The sequence below is a fragment of the Muntiacus reevesi genome, chromosome 1 (genome assembly GCF_963930625.1).
Source record: "Muntiacus reevesi chromosome 1, mMunRee1.1, whole genome shotgun sequence".
In the NCBI taxonomy this organism is placed as follows: Eukaryota; Metazoa; Chordata; class Mammalia; order Artiodactyla; family Cervidae; genus Muntiacus; species Muntiacus reevesi.
In genome coordinates this window covers 269,485,643-269,510,853 of record NC_089249.1, presented here as the reverse complement: position 1 = coordinate 269,510,853, position 25,211 = coordinate 269,485,643, and the positions used below count along the sequence as shown (strand labels likewise).

Here is a 25,211-nt window from a genome sequence, read left to right as displayed (position 1 = left end):
ATTGACTTGTAAACGTTTTTTCTTTTTCCTTCTGTCATTCAACTGTTTCCTCCAGTCTGTGGCTTCTTTTTGATTTTCTTAATATTATTTTTTGAAGAGCAAACATTTTTAATTTTAATGAGGCACAGCTTATCAATTTTCTCCGTTTATGACCTGTGGGGTTTTTTGGTTGTTGTTCAGACTGAGAAAACCTTGCCTACTCTAAGGTTCCAAAGATTTTCTCCTGTATTTTCTTCTAAATTTTTATAACTTTCTGTGTTATATTCTTGTCTGTGATCTATGATCTATGTTGAATAAGTTTTTATATATATAATGTGGGGTAAGAGTTGATTTTTATCTTTTTCCAAACAGATAATTCAGTTGAATCAATGTCATCTTGATTTCTCCCCATAGCCATGTATGTTGACTTAAGCATCATGTGTAGGGCAGGCAGGTTACCCAAGTTTCCAAAGTTCCCTTTGTAATAAACCTAGGAACAAACGTAATCAGAGATTACATTTTATTTGTTTTATCTACACTCACTTCTCTCAATTTATTGAATGATAAAAGTGGGTGTTCATAAATTGGATCTGGAAGATCCCCTGGTGGAGAGAATGGCAAACCAGTCCAGTATTCTTGCCTGAAAATTTCCATGGATAGGGGAGCCTGGTGGATTACAGTCCATGGGGTCAGAAAAGGGTTGGACATGACTGAGTGCATGAGCATGATTCATAAGTTAATGAGCAAAGCCTGTCAAGTACTGCATTTTATGTACCATGCACATATTTCAGTTTCTTAATCCACTTAATAGTTAAGTGGACATTTTTACTTTGCGAATGGTCTGAGGGGGAAAGAATTCAGTTTTTCAACATTTTTGCTTTTGCACTCTTTTTACTCATTGCTTTTGCAGTCATAACTCTTCTTTAGCCTGATAATTTGCCTTCTCTCAGGGAAGACACTCTTCTGGCTTAGAAAACTTGGCGTTAGGTTATGTTCCCCTCTTTTGACACCAGATATGATTTGATAAGTAACTGCCCACGTGAGATTCATAATAGCTATAAAGCATTAAAATTCAGTGGTGAATTAAGATGTGGATAGGGTAGATAACGTGGTATTTGATTTGTTTTGTTCATTAATCTACTATTCAGTGATCTTTGGAAATCACTGATCTGTCTGCCCTACATATAGGGCAGATTTCTGAGAAGAGCTTGAGGGTTTTAGTCTGACCTGTTGTTGTTTGCCTTGGTTCTTCACTCCTGAAACTGAGCTTTCTTATTTAGTGAGAAGTACTTGGAACGTAGAAGTAACACCATCCTCATTTCTCCCTACGTTTTAGTCCATGATTTTTCTACTGTCTTCTGTTTACCTGGCATTGCATTTTAAGTGGTTGGAATGGAAAATCAGTTTTGAAAATGTCAGAATTTATATACTGTTTATATGGTTTGAAATCTTGTGGTTCTTCCCTTTCCCATTTATGAGCTAGTTTGCCTGTGTCTGTCACATGTGTATAATCTGTGCAAATAAAACAGCTGGGATTGTTTACATATTGACTTTAAGGTGCAAATTACAGTGATATTTAAGGGAGAATGCCTTTTCTTCTGTTGTTGCCATCTTCATTGAGAAATTTCCCATTTGATCAGTCTTGTACTTTTCTTGATCTGTCTGACTTTTAAAAGATCATATATCCTTTACATTTTCCATGTAGATGTTTATGCAGCCCTAATATTTACTGGTCTACTTAGCAATTCAGAATATTCTGAAATCCTAAAATTAGTTTGACACTTAGAAAAAGATAGAAAGTTCTGTCTGTGCTTCAAACTTATGCTACATATTTGAATCCAGCTTTACCAAATCCCTAAACTATTTTATTAGGCACTGACCAAACTAATAATGAAGTGATACTGTTTTTCCTTATGGCTGTTACTTTTAGTGTGCTTTGCTTCCATTTGAATGAAGATCTGAATATATATATATATATATATATATATATATATATTCTGTAAACTCTATGTTTCTATATCTTTGTTCCAACTGTTTATTAGTTCTTTCTGAATAAGACCTTAACTATATCATTTAAATCCTACTATATCCTATAGTGATATCAAGATTTTTTATTTAAGTAATTAATCTAGATTAGCTAATAGCTTTCATTTGAAAGAATGTCATTTAGTGTTACTTGTTTAATAAAATTGTGTATACAGTTTCAAAAATAAAGTAAGGACTACTTATTTAATTTTTGGCCGTACTGCCCAGCTTGTGGAATCTTGGTTCACCAGTCAGGATCAAACCCATGCCCTCGGCAGTGAAAGCACGGAGTCCTGACCACTGGACCACCAGGAGTTCCCAGAGACTCATTTTTGCATTAATTCTCTTTCTTCTCTTTATTCCTTGGGAATATTGTTTGCTTTGGTGGGCTTCAATCATTTTATAAACAAGCCCTGTTCAAGTCAGCATTTATGAGCCCATAATATATGAGATGTCAGTGTGAGTAAGATAGCCCCTATCTGAGAGGAAGTATGACCTGTATACAGCTGACCATTATATAAAACTGGTGTTCAGTGACTTGAGTCGTGTCTGACTTTTTGGCGACCGCATGGACTATAGCCCACCAAGCCCCTTCTGTCCGTGGGATTTCCCAGGCAAGAATACTAGAGTGGGTTGCCATTTCCTTCTCCAGGGGATCTTCCTGACCCAGGGATCAAAACTGCATCTCCTGCTTTGGCAGGCAGATTCTTTACCACTGAGTCACGTGGAAAGCCCCTAATATAAAATACAAAGAGCTAAAATACCTGATGTACTTAAGGAGCATGCTCTTTGAGGAGAATATTTCCATAATAGTAATTATTGAATGAGAAATGTTTCAGAGTGGAGATGTTTTGTGTCTTAAGTTTAAACTTCATTTTTTTAAATTAAGCAGTAAATTTTCTTATGAAAACATGGAAAAAAATCTTAGCAAAATTGTGTTACACATTTAATTAAGGTTAGTATAAAAATAAGAAAATAATTTTCTTTATAGCATCTTAGACTGTAATCATAAAATGTATTCCTCTCAGAGCTCAACTACTTTTTGTTTTTCTCTAAATGTTGACCCTATAGGAAACTGCAGCACAATTTTCAAGGCTTTGATCATTTATGCCTGTTTTAGGTAATTCAGCCTTGAAGTATGATGCATATATTCACCTACAGAATTACAGAGCCGTTGGTTACCTTACTTATTAAGATGTATTACTGCCTGAGACTTGTTTTCAATTTCTGCAAAACATTTGAGTAAGGTTGTTTTCTCTTATACATTTTGTAATTACAAAACTTTTGTTTTTGGTTTATTGTTGGCAAGTGAATATATTTAGCATTTTCCAATTACTATTTTCTACTCGTTTTTAAAGACATATGAATATTAGCTAGATCTAAAAATTTAAATATATAAATGAAGGACCAAGTACTTCATAAAATTTAAAAAAATTAAAACTGTACTGCAGAGGTCCTGAAATAGTGAATTTCCATGTAAATTGAAAATATAAATAAACTTTTGGCATAAGTGTTTGAATTATACTCTTCATATTTGTTGTTACTAATTTATTATTTGAAACCATTTTCTTAATTTACATGATCCCTATTCAATAAAATATCTTGTCAGATGAAGAATTTGTATGCTCTCAGAGTTTACACTTTTCTTGCTTTTTCTCCTGGATGTTTCTTATTCAGAACTGACAGTTTTGCTGGCTCATTGATTAAATCACAGTAGGATTCTTCAGTTTAAGAAGTCTAATCCAAAATATTGATTGTGAAAGAAATCATTTTAAAAAGGGAAGAGAAGTTAGGTTTGCAATTTTCAGGATTTTACCCAAGCCTGGTGTCTATTGTTTAGCATATGACCATTATTAAAATAGTGGCTGAAATTGTGAAAGAGACTACTTCCATACCCTTCTAGTTCTATGACTTTGTGTTTTGAGTCTTGGTTTAAAATTCTCTTAAATAATATTGTTGGACTTAGTAGTTTTTGAAGGGTCAGCCCTGGAAGCTTACAGCTTACTTTGGGATCCTTGTAATACGTGTGTGTATTTGTGTATGTGTGTGTGTTAAAACAGGCTTGCAGGCCTCTGTCCGGCGCCACTCTAGCCACTGTCTATCTGTGCCTTTGCTGGGGAGCCGTAGCCTGTTTATAATAAAGCTTGGGGGTTGTTTGTAAAAAAAAACAAAAACAAAAACCAAACAGGCTTGCATGAACAAATACTAATATATCTGAATATTTTCATTAACAGCACAACCAGACCCATTAGCCAAATGAAGAGCAATGCCACGAGTTTACAGAAGCGCTGCCAACTTCTGAATTGTTGGATTTCTTGTGGTTCAGTTTAGTTCAGTCGCTCCGCTGTGTCCGACTCCTTGCGACCTCATGAACCTGGGGCTTAAGTGGTGCCTGAGGTCTTATATTAAAATCTGTGGATAACATTTCACATGAACACAATGCAGGCTTATTTAAAATGAAGGATAGGCCTTTAAATATATACTTAGGCTAAGCATTGGTGCTAATTCTTTGTCAGTCCAGGCAGCTTTATAATTTTCTTGCTGCTAATTTGTGTACCAATAAAGGATGGTTGAATCAACATCTGTTTTTCAGTGAAAGGAAGTTTAACTCTCAAGCAGAAAAAGCAGTATTTTCAGCATTTGTCATTTAAACAAATAGAAATGAATTTAACAAAATGTTATTTTCAGACAAAGCGCCAGATAAAATGCTTTATTCTTGTTTTATTCTCATTCTAACATCAAGTCCTCCCTCCAGTGGCTGCTGCTACAACATTTTCCTCTTTTACCTTATTTTTAAAAAAAGTAAGGAAAGTTAGGATTATTTTTTTCTCAGAATTAAAGCCTATTTTTGTGTCATGTTGAAAGACTTACAGAAGATCCCTCTGTGGAAAATAGTGTTTTGGGACTAGATGAGTCTGTCTTTTGGTAGTCAAGGGGTCAGACAGAAATTTCATTCTGAAATGAAATCTTCAGTTCAGTTCAGTCGCTAAGTCGTGTCTGACTCCCTGCAACCCATGGACTGCAGCACACCAGGCCTCCCTGTCCATCACCAACTCCCGGAGTTTACTCAAACTCATGTGCATCACATCAGTGATGCCATCTAACCGTCTCATCCTCTGTCATCCCCTTCTCCTCCTGCCTTCAGTCTTTCCCAGCATCAGGGTCTTTTCCAATGAGTCAGTTCTTCACATCAGGTGGCCAAAGTATTGGAGTTTCAGCCTCAGCATCAGTCCTTCCAATGAACACCCAGGACTGATCTCCTTTAGGATGGACTGGTTGGATCTCCTTGCAGTCCCCAAGAGTCTCCTCCAACACCACAGTTCAAAAGTATCAATTCTTTGGCACTCAGCTTTCTTTATAGTCCAGTGCTCACATCCATACATGACTACTGGAAAAACGATAGCTTTGACTAGATGGAAATCTTAGTCCTTATCTTTTATTTTCAAGTTGCTTATAACTGCCCCTGTGCCAGCATTTAAAAAATTTAGTTGCCTGTATATCTTCAAAGGCAGATTTTACTTGTACTTACTAGTAGCAAATACCAACGAAAGACCAAAACCATAAGTAATAGTTTATGTGCATAGTTGTATTCTCAAATACTTTATTATAAAGTTTTTGGATATTATTTTTAATACAGGCTTTAATCATTTGCAGTTTTATCTTTTTAAATAGCTGGTGCAAATGCTTTTGAGAAAATCAAATTTTTTTTCTTCAAAATGTTAGTTCCATTTCAAAACAGGCAAGGAATCAATTGGGTTTTAGTATTATGAAATTTTTTTGATATATAGTCACTCTGAGATTTACTCAATACTTGATTATCCTTTCCCTAACAACTGCTTCTTAGGTTTATTCAGCAAGTAGAACCCTCAAATTTCTGACTAACTCAGTAGGACTGGACTCCTAACTTTATGCTTAGCAAAAATACCCCAAAGAACAACTTATTGAAGGCAGTACTGCTAAAATTAGTTATTACTTTTCTTTCAGTGTTTTCTTTATCATTTATTTTAAAATCTGTTGTTGATAAAAAACACACAGGCCTGAGTTGTATGTAGTCTTGGTGGTGTATAGTCTATATACTATCAACAGTTTATATCGACTCGTGTGTTTCTCCCGACTGCATTCTCCTACCACCTTCCCAGTGGTAATCCATATTCTGAATTTTGTGTTTTTCTCTTAATTTTCCTTAAGTTTTATCACCTAAATCGTGATTCCTATAAATTGTTTTAGTTAAGTTTGTTTGCGAACTCTATATAAATGGTATTATCAGTTTTCTGATTTTTGGTTGTTTAGTCAGTACTATTTTAGAGAAGACTCTTGTGAGTCCCTTGGACTGCAAGGATATCAAACCAGTCAGTGTTAAAGGAAATCAACCCTGAAGATTGATTGGAAGAGTTGCTGCTAAAGCTGAAGCTCCAGTACTTTGGTCACCTGATATGAAGAGCCAACTATCGCTGAAAGAGACCCTGATGCTGAGAAAGATTGAAGGCAAGTGGAGGGTGAGATGGTTGGATATTAAAAGCATCACTGACTCAGTGGACATGAATTTGAGTGAATTCTGAGAGATAGTGGAGGACAGAAAAGCCTGGCATTCTGCAATCCGTGGGGTCACAAACAGTTGATCACGACTTACAGCAACAATAATTTTTGGAACATTCGTCTGTGTTTTTTAGTGTGGTTGTGGCTCATTCAGTTTCACTGCCTTATACTGTTCATTCTGTTAATATACTGCAGTGTGTCTGCCTTGCTTTAATTGGAGAACAGTCTTTTCCAGTTGTGGTAACCAATTTCTAAGATGGCCCCCAGTGATCCTTATTTCTTAATATTTATACCTTTGTGTGGACCTTTCCTATATTGAATAGAGTTGTCCTCTGTGCCAGTAGACTACTGAGGAAGTGATGGTGAGAATTTTGCAACTTTCTCCTTGATTTCCTGGTTCTATCTCTGTGAAGAAAACCAGAAATCATGGCTTGGTGTTATTCAATTAGTCCCGGAAAGAAGTTCATGTGAGGAAATACTGAGGTGTCTAGCATCAACCCAGGATCTGTAATCCATCTGTGTGTGTGAGTTACCTCTAGCCTCAGTCATACCTTCGGATGGTTATAGACTTGTAAATTTATCTTAACTGCAACCTCATGAATCTGAGCCAGGACCTCCCAAATGAGCTGCTTCAGAATTTCTGATGTGTAGAAATCATGGGAGATTATAAATTTTTGGGGGGGAGGGGTGTACATTATAAATATTTGTTGTTTTTGGCAGCTGCATTTTGAGGTAATTTGTCTTGCATCTACAGATAATGAATAAACTAGCTTTTTTTTGATGATATGAACATTTCTTGAGCATTTTTATACCTGTCTTCTGTTACACATATACAAGACCAAGTAGTGGAATAAGATGTGTGATTACTGAACTGAAGATGATCAGAATGTTTAAGCTGGATATCTTATGCCAATTTTAAAAAAGTGGTTGTATTAAGATATATTTTGGTCAGCACTGTGAATAAAAGTCTCCATTATACCCAATTCTTTTTTTAACTTTGGGTATCCCAGGGTTGGAAAGATGCCCTGGAGGAGGGCATGGCAACCCACTCTAGTTTCTTGTCTGGAGAATCCCCATGGACAGAGGAGCCTGGTGGGCTACAGTCCACGGGGTCACACAGAGTCGGACACAACTGAGCAAGTAAGCAAAGCACATTGTCACTTTGTAATATTTCCTAGATGTTATTTGTAGTGTCTTTTTTGTAAATACCTATTAATAAGTTGTGTTTCTTGGGACTTCCCCGGCAGTTCATTGGTTAAGACTCTGCACAGGGGAGCACGGGTTTGATCCCTGGCTGGGGAACTAAGATCCCATGTGCTGCTCAGGGCAGCCAAAATCAAATAAATTAATAAAAAACAAACTCAGCCTTTTTTTTTTTCTTTTAAAGTTGTATTTCCTGCCCCAGGATCAAAACGGTAGTCTCCCATATTTTCCCCTGGTTTAAAGTTTTGCTTTTTGCATTTATACCCTTAATCCATTCAAAATTGATATCTATCTTTGAAATGGATATCTACTTTCATTTTTTACCATGTAGCTGACCAGTTCCGAATGTTGAAAGTTTCATCCTTTGCCCAGTGGTATGTCAATGTCATCTGTGTCACATGATTTGTTATGTGGCTCTGCTTTGGAGTTTTATTCTGTTGGTCAGCTGTCTCTTCTAGTGCTAACGATACACTGTCTTAATTACTGTGATACCTCGTAAGGCAAGTCTTCCTGTCATCTTCTTTGATACCTTCACCGTATTGAGCCCTTCTGTACATGAATATGGGATGTTTCTTCATGTATTTCAGTCTTCTTTATTGTCCGTTAGTAAGATTTTATCATTTTCTGCACATCGTTTTAACATGCCTTTTCTTAGATCTATTCTTACTATGTAACTTATTTTTTGCTCTCAAAAATGTCTTTAAAAAAGCAACCATACTTTATAAGTGATTGTTGCTGGTATTTATAAATATACTTTACTTCAAAATATAAATCGTTTTAGTCATCTTGCCAAATTCTCTTTTTATCCCTGATAATGTAGAGATTCTTCATATATTTTTTGTATTTTTGAAGATCTTTTCTCTTGATTTTGTTGTTTGTTGTTATCTAAAAGATAATCATACTATCTGCAAAAAATGGTGACTTTGTTTTCCTATTTTTAATCCTTATCTATTTTCTTTTTTTTTTTTTTATGTTTCCTTACACTGGCTAGAAACTTCAGAAAACTTTGACTAGAAGTGATAAAAGCAAACTGGTAAGGCTGGACATTCTTGGTAACTGAGTTTAAAGGGAATGTTTTTAGTAATTTACCGTGGAGAGTAATTTTACTGTAATTTTTTGAGCCTCTCTATCATGTTAAGAGCACTCCTTTTTATTCCTCGTTTGCTGTGACTTTTTTTCCAAAAAGGAGTATTGAATTTTATCAGATACTTTTCTGCAGATGTTGAAGTTATTATGATTTTTCTCCCTCTATGTTAATTTAGTGAGTAACATTTGTAGATACTGTAATGTTTTGTAATGTACGTCTTAAGTTTGTTCTCAATAGGAGGGTCCTTCAGGGAACTTTGCTACTATGTGGAAGGAAAATCTAGTTGTAAAATTCTTGACTCTCATGATCCTAGGAAGGGTTTCTACCACTTTGTGCTTATGTAGACAATAGTAGTGAAAGCTGTCTGGCATACAGTGTTTAAAAAATAGGTCTACTAATATAAATGGCTGGATATTCCACACGGTCCCTGTGCTGGCAACTTTAGCACTACAGATTTAAATTCCTGTAATTAATAGTCTGGATAAGTGATGGTTGTTTTTTGAGGAAAAAAAATTTTGTAGAAGCCAGTAGGGTTCTTATTTGTTTTTGGAATAAGAGAATTTTGCTATCTCAACCCCTTTGTTAATTTAGTCAAGTTATGAATTGTTTTTATTGTTTTCTGAATAAATAACCACTGTAACTAATATGGTAATTTGAAAAGATGATTTGAAGTTTCACATTTCTAAATCTTTTTATTTAAGATCAGATATTTGTAGTATCTCAGGAATAGAGAGCCTTCCCAAATCTTTCTGAGTTCATCATTTGTTGGTTCCAGGATGCAGTCATTTTTGAAATGTGGTACAGACATGAAATTCTAGAAAGTAATATCACTTAGTAAAGAACCGGGAAAGTCTAGAAGCTGAGAAAAAAATTATTCATTCTGAAGGCACCTAAGTGATAACATTCATAGTTGTTAACACATTTAGGTAAAGTCAAGTTTCACAGATATTTTCCCCTTAAATAAACAATAAAGAGCGCACTGTCAGTAGACACTGGATATGAGTGGTACTTAAATGCTATTTGCAGTACAGTTGTGGTCTCCCCCAAGTCTTGTCTTTGCCATTAACTTCTGTTGCTGGTGTTATTAGTATATCTTGCTAGGCTTAAGACTAAATTGCTTGATTATATACTCAAGTTTTTCCTTCATTTTTTCTTTTTTTTAAACTATAGCAGGTGTTACTTTTCTAACTTTGAAGTAAGTTAATATTGTGTGTGAGATCAGTTGCAATAATAATCAAAATAATAATAACCAAAATAAAGCAATTATTACCAAATTTCAGTCCCTATTAGAAATTGGGTAAAATTTGAATACTACTAGGTGATTGTGGCCTAGGAATGAACTAGATCATCCCCAGAGTGAATCAGTGCTTCCCCCCAGATTCTCTCATTGGAAGGTGTATGTAAGGGACGGGGACAGGCCAGGGAGGCAAATGATGATTGACAGAGAAACCCAATGCACAGAACTAAAGCTAGACTAGAGCACTGCAGCTTACAAAACTTTATATGTAAATGTTCACATTTATACCTAGAAATAATATTTGCCCCTGGTGTTTAGATAGAGCAGGCCTACATGGTTGCAAGCCTGACTATGGTGGAAGGGATGAGAGGGACATTTGAAGAGAGAAGTTCTTTGAGTCTGCCTGAAGTCCACTTAGCAATTTTTTGTTTTGTGGAAGGAAAAAGGAAGCATGAGTGAGATGGTCAAGACTCTTCCTTTTTGAGACTGTGCCTTGAGCTTTGGCATCGTAGCTGTAAAGAAGAGATGGGGAGACAGAGCCCCTTAATACACAGCAAGGAACATTGCTCCAACACCAACATCATCTCTTTCAGACTATGGGAATCATCACCTCAAAAAGAAACTAGGTACCCGCTAGCAGTCACTCTTCATTCTCTCCCCACCCCAACTCCCCCAACCTATTTATTAATCTGAGAGAGGATCACCTTAGTGTCTACCACATGCATATTATATTTTATGTTATTTCATGGTATTGGTTACTTTTAAATCTTACGAAGATAGCTTCTGCTTGGTCAGTTGGTCTGGAGTTATGTACGTTCGTAGTATTATATTTTACTGTTTATGTATACCGTAAAATTAGAGTCTCTTAAGTAGCTAATGACAATTTAATTTGACCCCCATAAAAGATCCTATATTTTTGACATACTCTGTTTTTCTCAAATTTTGAGCACATGTCCTTTTTGAGAATTCTTTTGCCCTCTGATGTACCTCTGCTATTTCTGTTCCATATTATGAAAACTTCATAAAAGGCTATTTAAATTATTTTTTTCTTTTGTGGAGCTTCAAAATTGAGAATTATCTAAAAGGATTGTTTAGGTGTGTTTAATTTCTCAGATTGAGCTTTAGTGTAGTCTTGTAAATATTCTAAGGTTTTTCACTAGCCTTATTGAGTTTCTGTCTTTTTGCTAACCAGAAAACAATATAAAAGCCAACCAAATGACTCGCAATTTGGGAACTTGTTAAAAAGACACAGTAGATTAGTTTCTTCTGAAATCTGTCTTTTTGATATCCCTTAACTTTTGACTCTTTCTTTTAGATGCTTGGTTTACCAAAATATTGTGAGGAATGATAGGGAATAACTTTTTTTTTAATAGCTGTGTAACAAACTTGATGAGTAGTTTGTTTCAGTTTGTTTGCAGTTTAGGGATTTATTTTAAAATGTATTAAAATTTTTATTGAAATGCAGTTGATTTACAATGTCTGTTAGTTTCAGGTGTGTAATGAAGTGATTCAGTTTTGTATATATATCTATGAATATATATATATATATATTCAGCTTCTTTTCCATTAAAGGTTATTATAAGATATTGAATATATTTTTCTGTAAATCCTTGTTGCTTATTTATTTTATGTATAGTAGTTTGCGCTTGTTAATCCTATACTCCTAATTTATCCCTCCTTTGCCTTACTTTCCCCTTTGGTAACTATAAATTTGTGTTCTATGTCTGTGAGTCTGTTTCTGTTTTATATATAGGTCCATTTGTTTGACTTTTTAGATTGCACATATAAGTGATACCATATAATATTTGCCTCTGTCTAACTTGCTTCAGTAAGTATAATATTCTATAGGTCCATCCATGCTGCTGCAGATGGCAATATTTCATTCTTTTTAAATGGCTCAGGAATATTCCATTGTGATGGGGAGTAATTTTTATCAGTATTAATTCTGAGTAGCAAAGCAAATAGAATGAGACAATTTTGGTGGACAACTTTTATATATGTAATTAATTTCCTCCAGCTAGCCCAAACTCTAAATTGTAATACTCTCTGATCATACAAATTAGTGCCCAAGAGTGAAAACTTTCTGTGGGATCAGGAAACTGGAGTTGTTTTCCTAGTTGAAGTTGAGTAGTTTTGGACACGACCGAAGTGACTTAGCAGCAGCAGCAGCAGTTTGACTCTACCAGCCAGTTGTAGCTAATAAGTTGTCCCTAATAAGAAACTGGATGTGAAAAGGCTTGGTGACTCTGAGTAACACGTGCATTTAAGAGATAGTTAAAATAGTGCTCTTTGGACGACTTTGATCTGAATGGAGATAGAACTCACATGCTTGAACTTTTTTAGACATACATTTTAGTAAGATTGGACAAGAATATAAACAAGTGAAACAAATTAATTTAAATTCCATTATGATTATTTGCAACATAGTCTTGGAAAGCCAAGTCAACTCAAGAAGTATTTATTGGGGGGCTTTATTATTTATTCTAATGATACACATTGAAAGTTTCTTATTCCTGTAGGCTGAACTGATAAGGATAGCCTTTTTGAAGTTCGAGCACATCGTAACTGGAATCAAATTATTTCCGATGTTATGTGAATTACTAATATTTGTAAAGGAGTTTTTAGTTTATAAAATGTGTTTGTCTATATTTTTTCATAGAATCTTCATAATCATCCCGTAAAGGGAAAGGGACAGTGTTAGTCACTCAGTCGTGTCTGACTCTTGCGACCCCGTGGACTGTAGCCCTCCAGGCTCCTCTGTCCATGGGATTTCCCAGGCAAGAATGCTGGAGTGGGGCGCCATCCCCTTCTCCTGGCGTTCTTCCCCGCCCAGGGACTGAACCCGTGTCTTCTGCATTGCGGACGGATTCTTTACCGTCTGAGGCTCAAGGAAACGCCCTATGCAGGGAGGTGCTCTAGTCTCTTAGTTATTCCCGTTACTTAAGTTAGAGAAGCTTTCTCAGGGTCACTCAGCCACTAGCTGGTGGAGTTAAGGTCCAAAAGTCTGAATTTCTCATCCCAAACCTACATCACATTGCTTCGGGAACTAAGGAGTTACTTCAGATGTGCTTTGGTTGGAACAAGGCATTCCTACTCTGATCTAAACTTTGACCCACATATAGATTACATTCTCCGCAGAAGCCACTGTTCTCTGCGCCCGGAGCCCGTATTACCCTGGGCCTTGTCCTCCGTGTCTGCTTCTGCCTCATGCCCTATTCTTTAGCCTCTTCCCCAGTGCCCATATGTCTGTACACACACGCCACCCAGAGTCACACTCATACATGCTCACTCTCCGAAACATAAATTTTTCACACTATTGCCTCAGAACTGTAAACTGTCTGGGATTGTTATGAACTAACCTTTGCTGATGAGCAACTTCTGAGTAACATGCATACTTTAACTATAATTTGGATAGATGTTTTAGTTCCTCATACATCTCTGGTACTGATTCAGTTACTGTGTTTTGATTGCAAGTAGGCTCTCTTGGGGCTTCCCTTGTGACTCAGACAGTAAAGAATCTACCTGCAGTGGGTTCAATCCCTGGGTCGGGAAGATCCCCTAGAGGAGGTCATGGCAACCCACTGCAGTATTCTTGCCTGGAGAATCCCATGGACAGAGGAGCCTGGCCGGTTACAGTTCATGGGGTCATAAAGAGTCGGACAAGTCTGAACTACTAAGCGCACACACACAGGCTCTCTTGAATTGAATTTCAAGAGCCTGACTTAGCATAGACTCTTTGGCACCAGACCAGCTCCAGGGATCCCAGGGACTTAACCCAGTTTTACTTGTCCTGTGATATATTTTGCACTTTCATCATGACATTGAGAATGAGGTGGAAAGGCCTTCTGTTGCAAAATGATCTCTTTCTAGGTCCTATTTAATACCTGACTAAAAACAAACAAATATAGGAAACTAAGGCTTCTGTGTGTCTTTGTACTTTTTATAAGTGTTTGTGCCATATTTTGAGCAAACAAGGCAAATAAATATTCTACTGTTTCATGTTTTGAAATGCTGACTGGATAAAGATTACACATGACAAGTTATTTATAGTTTTATTTATACATGGTGGATTCTCTGTTGGAATCATAGAAGGCAAGAAGATATGATAATTGCTTTGTGTAGTTCACAGAATGAAATTGCAAACCGAGATGTTTTGAATCTAGTTTATACTGTAACCATTTCTAGGAAACCGTATTTAAACAGCAGTGGTTATCATGAAGTATACAACATGTCAACTGTGTCCCAATTCACATCAGTAAAAACCTTCTACCACTTTATTCCCTATAACCTAACCTCCATCAGATAATACTAAATAAACTATGTCGAGTGCACGTATTAATATATATATATATATCTCAAATGTATCAAACAACTTGCTGGTTGCATTTGCAGGAGTGTTTATCTGTGGTCATGCAGGTTATAACTCTGAATTTTTATTAGGAAAACTAAATTGAGAATTTATAATGTTCCTGATTTAGTTTCACCAGCTGTGCCACTGCCAAGGAAAATAACTTGAGAAGGTGAAAATCTAACAGTGAATAAGAAAGCAGTCGGCAATTTGCTGCATACTTACCTGCTTTATATCTGCTGCTGTAAGGTTTAGGGTCAGAGATGGTAATTAGTCGTGTCCGAACTTAAATATTGTCACTTCAGTGAATTGCAGTGTATATCTTTGGATCTTGTGCAAAAGAAGCATAATGATTATTAATTGATATTTGATCTTGGGAGTCTTGAAACCAGTTCTTTAAAATGTGAAATATATTTTCGCTCCTCTGTCTCTTACTCAATTTATTTGGGAATTTGACAAATATCCATTGGGCTCCAAATATATCCAGCCTCGTTTTAGGGACAGACAAGATATCTGTCCTCATGGAGATCAAAGTCTGAAGGGGGAACTTGTTATTAAATATTGAAGAGCAGTTACAGCTTTTTTTTTCTCAAGTTTTATTGAGATATAATTGACATCACATTATGTACACTTAAGGCATATAATGTGATGATTTGATTTATGTATCTTTTGTGAAATGATTACCACAATAAGATTAGTTAATACACCTCTCACCTCACATAGTTACCTATTTTTTTTAAAGACCTACCCTCTTAGCAACTTTCAAGTATACAACACAGTATTGATAACTGTAGTCACCATGTTGTACATGAGATCCCCATAATTTTAAAATGTGAACTTTGAAAACGAGTCTGACATCAAAAATATTTTATGCTTTCTCTTTCAGTGAAACAGTCATGATGAAATAATCATTTAAGTTGTTCTGTTTAGAAATTAGACAATTTGAGGCCAGTGAAAAATAACCCAAAAGTTCATATTTACAAGAATACTGGATTGACAGAGGGGACAGAGTGAAAAAGTACAAGAAGCCTCCTGTGAATAGTTAACTTGGTCTTGGAATTGTTAGCACGGAGCACTGACTGGAGTGTCTCATGGTGAACATTTCTATTCAATTTCTGCTCCAGGATGGTGGATAATAAGGAGTTGGTGGGGACACTTGTACCCAAACTTGTGGGACTTGACAGATGAAACTAATTCGTGAACGTAGCCCTATAGCCCTTACAAATATTGCTTTTTCCTATGTGTTGTAATGATCAGTCTGAGTCTTATATCTTTTATTTGTGGCAGTTTGGCAGTTTGATCTGGTCACAAGAGTATAAGCCCCACACAGGTTGTGACCATGTTTTATTCTCCATTGCATCCTAGTGCCTTGCACATGGCTCATCATATAGACAAAACTGGTTCTTGAAGGAATATAGGCATATTTCATCTACGTATAATTTACAGAGTTTTGAGTTACCTATTCACAGAAGAAAAATAGCAACTACTTCCATGCTAAGTGAGAGTGCTTTCCCAGTCATGGTCTCGTATTCTAGTTATTCCTAGGTTAGGAAACCTCGCATTCCAGAGAAGCAATAAAATACCACTAGTAATAGCAACAGTCAGCTATCTACACCTTCTATAATACTCTCAACCACTACAATATGAAAATATTATTATTTCATTTACATTTTACAAGTGAGGAATCTGAAGCTTGTCCCTAGCCACAGAGCTGTTATTAAGTGGCAAAGCTAGGATACATTTATAGCATTTAAAAAAAAACAAACCAAGGTATGTTGAACCCTTAATTACCCATCAGGCACTATACTAAGTGTTTTACACTAAACCTCACTGTAAGAACACGAGGGAAGCATGGTTATCATTTCCATTGTACATGTGTGGAAGACGAGGCATGGAGAAGTTAGATAATTTGCCAAGAGTATGTGGCTAGCTCGTGGTAGAGCCGGAGAGAGCTTCCCCTTCTATTTCCCCACCCACAGTCAGAGCTGAGCTCAGGGCAGCGTTGATTTGTGACCCTAGGAACATTGTTAGTTTAAAATTATTATTTTAAGCATTATTTAAGTATTTTCTGTTCTACTCTGTTAATTATACAAATACCTGAGTTATTAAAGATAATCGTACAGTATACCTCTTGAGTAGAAACTGAAGTTTACTTTTTGAGTAGTAAGTAAATCAATCAGAAGAATATTGTCTTACCTCAGCTTTTATGTAATCTCATTAACAGTTATGGATTGACTATATTAATTTAGTTTAACTTTTTCCCATTGTATGTGTTGCATTTTTTTTGTTAAATTTTAGGAATAGTGTTTTTTTCCCCTTGTTTGTTGGCACCCTGGGAGAAACTGACTATAGTTCAAATGTTTTCCCTTTGGCCAAAGCAGAGCAGAATTAGATTTTAATAAATTTTAACTTTATATTATGATTGTTTATTGAGGTACCATTTATAGACTGTGACTTTCAGACATTGAATTTGACATAGTTTTTTTTTTAAGGGCTTTTTTTTTTCCCCCCTTAAATTTGCATTTTGAATTATATACCAATGGGTAGTATATGTTTGTTTCTCCTTCTGCCCGTCTGCATGTCCCAGGAAGACAATATTCTGACCTGGTACATGACATATGCTTGCAGTGTATTTTATAAGAAATTTCAGGTTTTGAAAGTGCCTAGAAGTTTTTTTTTTTTTTTTAATTAGATATTGGGGAAGTATACCTAAATAGTTTAGCTAAATTCAGTTCAGCAGCATCAGGCATATGTGTTTATAAGATATTGTGTTTGGTGATATGGGAGACATCAAGATGACAAAAAGTTGATACCTTTGTCCTGGGGCTTGTAATCTGCTAGCTGACCTAGACAAATACATAAATAACGGTAATGCAAGGCAGGCTATGATAAGTACTGTGGTACAGGCCTCAACAAAGTGCAGTGGGAAATCAGGCTAGAGAGATTAATCCCAACTGGGAGGATCTAGGACCTTCTCATGGAGTAGGTAGGTCTGAGGAGAGCTTAATTTATTGCTTTCATTCATTCTAGACTGTCTTCTGAAGATTGATGTCTGTTTCCTTGAGCTCTTTAATTTTGTTGCCAATTTGGATAAGCATGGCTCAAATCCAGCAGGGAGGTCCAGATGAAAAAGAAAAGACAACAGCACTCAAAGGTACATACTTAATTTGCTTTTTCAGGATATTGTCACTGTGCCTAATGAAGGTACAGGAATATTTAGGTGACCTTACATTCTTGTCAGTTCTAAAATAAGAATATCTGTAATCTATAATTATTTATATCTGTCACAGTGACCACCTCAACGTCTGAGATATAGTATGTACTCAGTAAATAAATCATAAAGTCATGCGATTTTACAGCTGTAAGAATTCTTAATGCTTTTCTTATTCAAGGTCATGTATTTAATTGTAAAACTAATACCAGACATCTCTTGAATCAAGCCTAGTGCCCTCACCATATTTTTGTTGTTTGAAATGTCATACTAGGTTAGAGTAATGATCTGTCTAATCCTATATTTTGTCTTTGTGGCATTGTACTAAGAATATTTTATGAGAAGCTCTCTGTAAGAAGGAATCTGCTTTAGACTTTCTTTGGGAATTTGGGTGCCATTTGTTAGATTAAGAAAAGTGTGAGGAAAGCGGGTTTTAGATATATTAAATAGTAAACTGAGATGCCACTTAAATATCAGGCTGGAGAAGTTTGAGTGTGGAGTTTGGAAAAGTATTTGAGCTGGCGATTAAAGCTTTGGGAATTATTAGCATAGAGGTAATATTTAAAGTTATGGTCCTAATTGAGATCATCAGAGATTGCAGTGTAACCAGAAAAAGTCTGAAGACCGAAGTATGGGTCATTTCAATCTTAGGGTCAGGAAAATGAGGAAGAACTAGCAATAGACCTTTAAAATGATTTCTAATAAGATAGGCTGCAGGCTAGGAGCGAGAGAAAGATCCTGAATACCTACTGAAGAAAATGGGTTTAATTAATTTAATCATGATTATAAACCAGGCTTTGCTGGTGGCTCAGACAGTAAAGAATCTGCCTGCAATGTGGGAGACCTGGGTTCGATCCCTGGGTTGGGAAGATCCCCTGGAGGAGGGCATGATAACCAACTCCAGTATTCTTCCCTGGAGAATTCCCATGGACAGAGGAGCCTGGTGGGCTACAGTCCATGGGGTTGTAAAGAGTCGGACATGACTGAGTGACTAAGCACACACATAAACCAGGCTAGATGAGAACTTAGAGTTTACTTTTATATTTAACAGTGTGGAGGTTATTGATGGTCTTCACAAAGAGCTGTTTCAGTGAATTGACGGAAATGAAAGGCATATTGGAAAACTTCAGTTAGAGAATAGGAAGAAAGCAATTCACAGAGTTGGACACAACATGGCAACTGACCACACACGCATGTACTGTTTTAAGAAAAAGGAGAGATGTGCTCTAGATGGGAACAAATATTTGCAATTCATATCTCTGGAGAAGGAAATAGCAACCCACTCCAGTACTCTTGCCTGGAGAATCCCATGGATGGAGGAGCCTGGTAGGCTGCAGTCCATGGGGTCGCAAAGAGTCAGACACGACTGAGCGACTTTACTCACTTCATACTTCTATCACTGGAGAAGGAAATGGCAACCCACTCCAGTATTCTTGCCTGGAGGACCCCATGGACAGAGGAACCTGACTGGCCATGGTCCATGGGGTCGCAGAGAGTTGGACACGGCTGAAGTGACTAAGCACAGCACATATCTGACGAAGGACCCTTGTCCAGTGTATATCAAGGTCATCAATAATCAATAATGGGCTTCCTAGGTGGCGCAGTGGTAAAGATTCTGCCTGCCAGTGCAGGAGACGCAGGAGATGAGGGTTCGATCCTTGGGTTGGGAAGATGCCCTGGAGAAGGAAATGGCAGCCCACTCCAGTGTTCTTGCCTCGAGAATCCCATGGACAAAGGAGCCTGGTGGGCTGCAGTCCATGGGTTTGCAGAAGTCAGGCATGACTAAACAATAAACAACTCTATGGAAGGTTTTACTGCATGTATGTATGCTGCTGAGATAGAGCAACACACTCAGAATAATAGTTAATTTACAAAAGAGGATAAGGAATGAGGGACTGTGTGTTTTCATCCAGATAGATTTGCTGGGTTTCCACTTGGAACGCTTTTGTCTACCTTCAACCTTACCTGATAATGTGAAAATCTGATCTCTCAAGTTGTGGTTCCAATTTAAACTTCCACAAGCAGTATATAAGAAATCAGATTGGTTTTCTGGATTTTAGAGGTTGTATAGTGATGTTAAAAGCATATGGGTAGTCTAAATATAGTAATAAGGTTATAAATATAGAAGTTTCTGAATTCAAACTGAGGTTTTCCCACTTACCATGAAACAAATTCCTTCTCTTCTCTGAATCATTTTCTTCATTGGTACAATAGGAATATAAATGCTTAGCACATAAGCTTGTAATGATTAATGAAGTAGTCAAATTGAAAATATTAGAAGATAAAATGGCAAATGTTAAATAAAATGTATCTTGGAGCAAATTGACAGAATAAGTAAAATTTATCCCTCAAACAGTCCTATTTATCAGTTTTTTTCTTTTATGAACTATGCTTTTGGTATTAGGTTTAAGTACTCTTTGCTTAGCCCTGCTTCATGAAGATCTTCTGTTATGTTTCCTCTAAGAGTTTTGTAGTTTCAGATTTTACATTTAAACTAATGATGTGTTTTGAGTTAATTTTTATTTAAGAGATGAGCCTTAGGTCAAGGTTTGTATTTTTTGCCTATTGATGTTGAAGTGCACCAACACTATTTGTGGGAGAAAAAAAAAACTATCTTTGCACTACTGAATTACTTCTTCATCTTTTGAGGTTTGTTCCATGCATCTGTGTCTGTCTCTTCTCCAATACATGCTCTTGATTACTGAACTTAAACAGTAAGTCTTAAGTTTGGCTGGAATGATTCTCCTCAATCCATTCTTATTATTTGATTTTTCTAGGTCTTTTGCCTTTCCATATAAATTTTGAGAGTAAAATTGTCTATAACTGTAAAAAAAATAATTTCAGTTCAGTTGCTCAGTTGTGTCCGACTCTTTGCGACCCCACGGACTGCAGCACACCAGGCCTCCCTGTCCATCACCAGCTCCCAGAGCTTGCTCAGACTCAACGTCCATCGAATCGGTGATGCCATCCAGCCATCTCATCCTCTCTCATCCTCTTCTCCTGCCTTCAGTCTTTCCCAGCATCAGGGTCTTTTCAAATGAGTCAGCTCTTCGCATCAGGTGGCCAAAGTATTGGAGTTTCAGCTTCAACATCAGTCCTTCCAATGAACACCCAGGACTGATCTCCTTTAGGATAGACGGGTTGGATCTCCTTCCAGTTCAGTGGACTCTCAATAGTCTTCTCCAATACCCCAGATTGAAAGCATCAATTCTTCAGCAGTCAGCTTTCTTTATAGTCCAACTCTCATATCCATACATGACTACTGGAAAAACCATAGCTTTGAATAGATGGACCTTTGTTGGCAAAGTAATATCTCTGCTTTTTAATATGCTGTCTAGGTTGGTCATAACTTTTCTTCCAAGAAGCAGGCGTCTTTTAATTCCATGACTGCAGTCAACATCTGCAGTGATTTTGGAGCCCCAAGAATAAAGTGTGTCACTATTTTCATTTTTTCCCCGTCTATTTGCCATGAAATGATGGGACCAGATGCCATGATATTAGTTTTCTGAATGTTGTGTTTTAAGCCAACTTTTTCACTCTCCTCTCTCGCTTTATCAAGAGGCTCTTTAGTTCTTCTTGGCTTTCTGCCATAAATGTGGTGTCATCTGCATATCTGAGGTTTTTGATATTTTTCCTGGCAATCTTGATTCTAGTTTGTGCTTCATCCAGTCCAGCATATCTCATGATGTACTCTGCATATAAGTTAAATAAGCAGGGTGACGTTACACAGTAAATAATTTTACTTGCATTTTAATAGAGATTGCATTTAGACCTATAGACGAACATGAGGAGAATTTACATCTCAGCTAGAATTGATGTTTCTAATCCATGAACATAGAGTATCTATCATTTATTTAGATCTTAGATTTCTTCATTGACACTTTGCAATTTTCATCATATAATTAAGTCTTATACATATGTTATTAGATTTGTATTATAATTTTTAGAGTGATTATAAATGGTATTGCATTTTCAATTTCAGTTCACATGTTTACTGATCGTTTATGGAAATACAGTCAAATTTTGTGTGCTGATATAGTCTGTGACGTTTTAGAAGTTGCTTATTTTTTTCAGAGGTTTTGTTGGTAGACAAATTGGTGTTTCCTATGTAGATCATCATGTTATTTGCTAATTGGGCAGTTTTATTTCTTCATTTCCCATCTTGCTTTTTTGCCCTGGCTAAGACTTCCAGTGCTATGTTAAATAAGAGTAGTTAGAATGGACATTGTTTCCTTATTCACTAGGTAATAGTGAGTGGTGACACTCCCATTTTCACCCCTTAATTTCCAGACCTATGAGTTCTGGCTCTGGGAGAAATAGCACTATATGTTGGACACTGGTTCTGAGTATTTACCGCCTTCTGGAGAATCTTGGTTCAACCCTGCAAGATTTTGCCATCCAGCTGGCCCTGTAACTGAATCTTCAGAAGGCTGTCCACCATCTGTCAAATTAGCCACTTCAAGATGGTGAGGACATGGTAAGACAAGTGAGTTCCAGAGCATGGGCCCATTGCCACACTTCTTTTGCTGTGATGTGAGTTTCTTGATCAGAAACAATGCTGTGTGGAATACCATGACAATGGATAACATCCTGCAAGTCCACACATAGTTAGGTATGTCAGAAACCTTGAGTGCAGGGAAGGCCAATCTGTATCCAGAGAACGTATCCAATCCAGTAAGAACAAAATTCTGCCCCTTTCATGATGGAATTGATCCAGTGTAATTAACCTGCCTCCAATTACTTGACTGATCACCCCCAGGACATGGTGCCATGTTGAAGACTGCCGTGTTGGTCTCTGCTGCTGGCAAATTGGACACCCAGCTGTGATGGCAGGCAGGTTGGCTTTGGTGGGTGCAGGTTCATATTTCTGAACCCACGCGTGACCTCCAACCCTCCCCCGATGGCCACTTTGTTCTTGAGCTCACTGGGTGACGACAGATTTGACTAGGGTAAGGTCGACTGGTGTCCCAGAAAGGATTATTCAGTGCACTTGATTTTTATACTATTCCTCTGTTGAGCTTACCCCTAGTGAGCATTCACTTGGGATGCTAATATCTTCGCATCTGTTGCTCATTCAGAGAGGTCTGTCCACATACCCCTTCTCCACGTTTCCTTGTCACCAATTTTCTGATCATGATCCTTCCAAGGTCCTGACCATCCAGCCAAATGGTTGACCACATGCCCATGAATCATTTTATAGTCACTCATCTGGTCATAACTTTTTCCAAAGAAATGGAACAGCCAGGTGCCCTGCTGTTAGTTCTCCCCACTGGGAAGATTTCCTGTCACCACTGTTACTTAGGGATGTCCCAAAAGGGGCCTCTGATATTTCTGCTGTCCGCTTTTAGGTGGTGACTGAGTATCGTGCAGAACCATCAGTGATCCAGACTTGAGTTTTCTCTTCTTCCGCCAGCCAATGAGGCTTTAGGTGCATGCTGATGAATAGAAGGCGGTGTTGCAGGAGTGGAGACCATAGGCATTTGGGCTGCTCCTGCATGTTACTTATTTTTGTCTTCAGGGCCTGCTCAGTCCTAACCAGACACACCACTTCGTATTTGATGATGGAGTGCTATTGTACACACCCAGCTTTAAGACTTGGTGTGTCAGTTACCACCTAGTTCATGATGGCCTGAGCCTGTGGTTAAGTGTTCAGTCTCCGCTCAGGCCCAGGAGCAGGCCAAGAGGTATTTCTCAAAAGGAGACTAGTTACCTACAATGGATAGTAAGGCTTTGTGACAAAATCCTTTGCCTGTGCTGTGAAGGCAGGAGAGGATTGATGTCCTAGCTTGAAGATAGTCCTTCGGAGAGTCGGAATTCTGTCTTATTCACCGTTTTTGTTCTACTCAGGCCTCCAGTGGATTGGATGAGTTCATCTGTATTGGAGGTGGAGGGCAACCTGCTTGACTCAGTCTTCAGTTTCAAATGTTAATCTCATCCAGAAATACCTTCATAAACACGCTCAGAATAATATTTAACCAAATATTATTTGGGCACCCAGTCAAGTTGACACACAAAATTAACTATCAAACAATTCATTTGTCTCTGGAAACTTTGGATGCTTCCGCCTTTTAGCTGTTGTGAATAATACTGCAGTGAATGGGGCTGTACAAATATATGAATCTTTGTTTTCAGCTCTTTGGGGGTATAAAATGGTATTTTTATCCAGCTACTTTATATGTTTAGTTGAAGTTTAGAATTCTAGTTGCTGAATCACTTTAATGACCAGAGATGTGTTTTAGAAAAAAAATAGTGGTTCCATCTGATGTGTATTTAGGTTATAAGGATTCAGTTGTACTGTATTTTATAGGAGATTGAAGGGATTTTAGGTGAAAATGTTCTTTTATACTTGATTTTTGCCTAATCTACTGCCTTTGGAACCCAGTCTCTGCAAAATACAGTTATATAGCTTTGTTTTCCTTTTACAAAGCAGAGAAATAATTTCTGACAGTGAGCTTCCCGGTAGCTCAGCTGGTAAAGAGTCTGCCTGCAATGTAGGAGACCCCGGTTTGATTCCTGGCTTAGGGAGAGTCCCTGGAGAAGGGATAGGCTGCCCACTCCAGTATTCCTGGCTTTCCTGGTGGCTCAGACGGTAGAGAATCCACCTGCAATGCGGGAGACCTGGGTTCCACCCCTGGGTTGGGAAAAGCCCCTGGAGAAGGGCATGGCAGCCCACCCCAGTGTTCTTGCCTGGAGAATCCCACGGACAGAGGAGCCTGGCGGGCTACAGTCCAAGTCCATGGGGTCGCAAAGAGTTGGACGGGACTGAGCGACTAAGCACACACACTTAATGCCGGTGAAGTTAAAAAGTATCTGCATCTCGTTCTCTAATTGACAGAGGAGAAGTTTGAGGAGTGCATGTTTTAGTTTAGTTATTCATTTTATCATTCAAAGAAACTTTCTGGTCAAAGCAGAAGCATATTTCTGAACTTTTTGGTCAAAGCAAAAGCATATTTCTGTATTCAGAAGAGTTTATTCTTTTTATAAGGTAATAAACAGAGGGGTTAGACTGTGTTAGAGCTTATACAGGACATACAATAAAAGTATAGGGATTTTGAAAGAGTACTGACTTAGATATTAGAGAACTTTATTTTTTTAATCCCACAGTACTATTAAGGTATAATTTTGGGCAAGCCATTTTACCTCTCTGGGCTTAGTTCCTTGTCTCAAAGACAGTGAAGATAACACGTGCTACTGCTTTATAGAGCTGTGATGGTCAAATGAGGGATAGTACGTGAAATCTTTAAAATGATATATAGATGTTAGATGGCATTTTATGATCTGAGCTGATGGAAAATGAATATTAGACATAATACAACTGCTTATATTTTGGATGGTTTTATATGTATCTGATTAAGAGGATTCTGAGTTTTGAACTGTGGAATATGACTGTGAAGTAAAGGAATTCAATTCATTGGAAGGAGAAAAGTGAGACTCTCCAGGCCAATTTTTGATAAAAAATATTTTAATCAATTTTGCAAAGAGTTACACATTGCTCAGAACCTTATTAATGAATCAGAAATTTGTCAGGATGTACCCATTTGCCCCAGTATGCATACTTTGTGACATTTTTTTATTTTACTAGATA

The 25,211-nt window shown here is 37.2% G+C and overlaps 1 protein-coding gene across 5 annotated transcripts in view; it reads left to right on the top strand.

The window, feature by feature from the left end:
* Nucleotides 1-25,211, top strand: part of ARB2A (ARB2 cotranscriptional regulator A) — a 390,660-nt gene that overhangs the window by 18,501 nt on the left and 346,948 nt on the right. For 4 of the 5 annotated variants that reach the window (XM_065911417.1, XM_065908427.1, XM_065909237.1 and 1 more), the window contains exon 2: nucleotides 17,446-17,569. The exons of the other annotated variant lie outside the window; for it this stretch is intronic. In XM_065911417.1, the coding sequence (XP_065767489.1) occupies nucleotides 17,464-17,569 (106 nt within the window). In that variant the 5' untranslated portion in view covers nucleotides 17,446-17,463. The remainder of the gene's footprint in view (nucleotides 1-17,445; nucleotides 17,570-25,211) is intronic. 5 annotated transcript variants of the gene reach the window in all.